General features: G+C 52.4%; 1 protein-coding gene across 1 annotated transcript; it reads right to left on the reverse strand.

Moving 5' to 3' along the window:
- Positions 1 to 2,760: 2,760 nt before the first annotated feature.
- LOC133355872 (elastin-like) lies at positions 2,761 to 3,570 on the reverse strand (the record flags this gene model as incomplete). Its single annotated transcript, XM_061573284.1, has 1 exon — positions 2,761 to 3,570. A coding segment is annotated over one exon (810 nt), but the record flags the coding sequence as incomplete, so codon positions are not given.

Here is a 3,570-nt window from a genome sequence, read left to right on the forward strand (position 1 = left end):
AACGGTCTGTTAAAGGCGGGATCTTTGTTTTTGTATCGATATTGTATATATATAAATTTATAGAGATTAGGATTCGATTAATCGTTTTATAAATGTTCTGTTTAAATCAAATTGAGGTTCATTGGAATTACACGCTCAGCAGATGATATAGATTTAAGTTTAAATAATTGTATCACCGGGATTAAATTAGCTCTCATTTTTTATTGTACATATATATTATTGTTTGCAGTATACGAATTTAGAACGCAGTTAAATGTTTTGTTTTTTAAATGACATTTAAAAAAACAATACGCGTTCATGACTATCTCTCAATTATAATCGGGAAAATGTATCGATTGTCGCGGTGTTTCATCTGTGACAAAGCGCTGCAGAAAATTATGCCTCTGTATGCATCTGTCTTTGAATGTTGTTGACCTTCTTTCGCACCGTACGTAGCCAATCGAAGGTGCGGGGGGTGTATGTGTACGTGCACAGTGTACGCAATGTCAGTACTATTCGCTCGACCATACTTCACCACCAATGCCGGATTATCCTAGTAGCAAAAGTAGCATGTGCTAGGGGGCCAGCAATTTCAAGGGCCCCCCTCTAAACGCTTTCAAGCTATCAATTCCGGTTCAGTGATTCTGCACTTGCTCTATTACTATAGTACTATACCGCCTTCAACTTTTATGAACGACTGGGTGTTTAAGGTTCGCGATTTGTTCTTTTATCTGGCTGTATAGCAAATGCAAAAATACAATTACATTACTATGAAAGTTAACAAAAATTGTTTTAATATTTACATGTTTTTTTTATTTAGGTCCCCTTTATAACATCATGCTACAGGCCCCGCACTAGCTGAACCCGGCACTGCTCACCACGCCGATCACTCGAGATTGATTTTGTATCGCCGTCCTCGGGAATCGAACTCCAACTCAATAGTGCAATGCAGTGCTAACCACTGCGCCACCGCTCCTGAGCCCCACGTCTGCGTGTCCTGTGCGGTGTATCAATAGGTGCTCGCTAACAGAACTTAAGACGCAACAGTCTGTTTAGAGGTTATACGGGAAATCTCCGTCTTTGTTTGCGTGTATGCATGTATATACATTACAGGACATTAAAATTGTATAAACACCGGTATTGGTTTTTCATATCGTGGCTGTTATGTACACCTATGCACACAATCACACAATGAGAGAGGCACACACACGACGACAAATACATACACACACAAACATAAACACACGCGCGCGCAGATACACGTTGGCGTACACACGCTCACATATATATACACATACACACACGTACAGAACATAGGAAAGACAAAGATCCCCCGTATAGTCTAAACAGACTGCTGGGGCAAGTGTTGATAGCGAGCACCTATTGAAGGCCGGCACGGCGCACGAGGGGGTTGGCCGGCCAGCACCACGCCCGGCCGCCTTTGTCTCCCCACGGAAAAAAACAAATACACGTGTGATACACACATGTATTATACATCAACACGCTGACACACAATTGTGCAACAGGCACATACAGTCCATACAAACTTGTGTGTTATCCACATACATAACAACACGTGACATGCCATCCCAATACATAGGGAAGCAATACACACACATATCATAATTAAGACAAATATCCCCCCTATAGCCTTTCGCGGACTGTTGGGGCAAGTGCCGATAGCGAGCACCTATGAAGGCCTGTACGGCCCACGATGGGGGTTGGGTGGCCGACATCACGCCCGGCCGCCTTTGTCTCCCCAATTGCTGATGTTTACACACCACACAAGGTTTGCCACTTGAGGCCGAATCAACCTAGGGGAGGCCCAGGACCGGTTCAGATAATCGCCACTGTGGAGGGAATCGAACTCGGGTTGCCGGGTTTGTAGCGAAGTGCGCTCCGCACAATAACACGCGCAAACATACAGCACGACAGACACACACACGCACATACAGCACGACAGACACACACACACACACACGCACGTGACACAACACACGCATGGATTGTGAATAAGCGATGCACGCAACGTACATTTTTGGCATGAAGCTATTAACATGGCCTCCAAACCCATCTAACCAAATATGGCATCATGGTGATACACACACACAACATTAGCCGTCGATCGAAACGAAGTGGCGGTGACGTTACCACGGCGCTTGTGCCAGGCTATGTGCACAAACGCACAACAACGATCCTCCCCGTGTAGCCTTAACATACTGTTGGGGCAAGTGCTGTTAGCGAGCACCTATGAAGGCCGGCACGGCACACGAGGGTGGCCAGCACCACACCCGGCCGCTTTTGCCTCCCCAGTGGCGATGTTTACTACACACCGCACCAGGAAAATAATTTGAGGCCGAGTCGACCTAGGGGAGATCCAGGACCGGTTCAAATAAATCGTCACTGGGTGTTGGCCGTGAGCGGGACTTGATCCCCGGGTCGTCGTCGGGTTCGTCAGCGCTCACCGCTACCACCCCCACACACACACAGAGACACACACACAGAGACACACACAGAGAGACACACACACAGAGACACACAAACAGACACACACAAACAGACACACACAAACAGACACACACACAGACACACACACACACACACAGACACACACACACACACAGACACAAACACACACACACAAACAGAGAGACACACACACATAGACACACACAGACACACACACACAGACACGCGTCGTTGCGTACATCATCACCACCACCCCAGTCCCCCGGTGCCCGCAACCTCCTCACCCTCCTCGTCCCCCCCCCCCCCTCCCGGTCAGTACTTCCCGCAGTCGTACCCGCCGTAGTGGCTCCCCGCCGAGCCGTAGAGCGGCGGCGCCAGGCGGAAGGGCGACATCTGGCAACCAGTTGCCCCGCCACTCGAAACGACGCCACCACCACCGCCACCGCCACCGACACCGACACCGACACCTCCCACCGCGTTCGCTCCGTCGTGCAGAACCATGCGCGACGCGGCGGCGGCGTCCAGGGCGAACGCGGCCGCGGCAGCAGCCGCAGCAGCCGCGGCCGCCTGCCCCTGCCCCGCGTACGACTGCCCGGGCAGCTGGGGCAGATCTCCCGTGGCGGCAGCAGCCTGCCCCAGGTACCAGCGGGCGGCGGCTGCGGCGGCAGCTGCCGTTGCAGGTCCCGATGTGGGTGGCCGACCGGTGGCGGCAACGGAATAGTGATGCCCTCCTCCTCCTCCTCCGATTCCTCCTCCTAATCCAGCTCGCTGCATTTGTTGCAGTTGGGAATTCGCCGAGTTGCCGCCCATGCCCTGCTCGGACGCTTGTCCCAGCAGTCCCAGGGTGCTGGCTAGCGACCCCGAGGCACCGCCAACACCTAGCGATTCGTCCACTGCTCCTCCCGTTGGGTGGCCCGACCCGATGGCGCTGTGGCTGTGGTCGGACGACCTCTCGCCGGCGTAGAGGCTCATGGCTTGCACGCTGCAGTGGTAGTTCTTGGCGGACGCCGACGCGGTGGTCGAGGCGCAGGACGCGAGGTGGCTCTGGTTTTGGCCGCACGAAGGGGACACGGAAGCGGGAGTCGAACCGTAGGGACTCAGCTGGGCGGATGACGGGTAGAG

This window comes from Lethenteron reissneri, chromosome 52 (assembly GCF_015708825.2).
Source record: "Lethenteron reissneri isolate LAM-NWPU_2019-01 chromosome 52, ASM1570882v1, whole genome shotgun sequence".
In the NCBI taxonomy this organism is placed as follows: Eukaryota; Metazoa; Chordata; class Hyperoartia; order Petromyzontiformes; family Petromyzontidae; genus Lethenteron; species Lethenteron reissneri.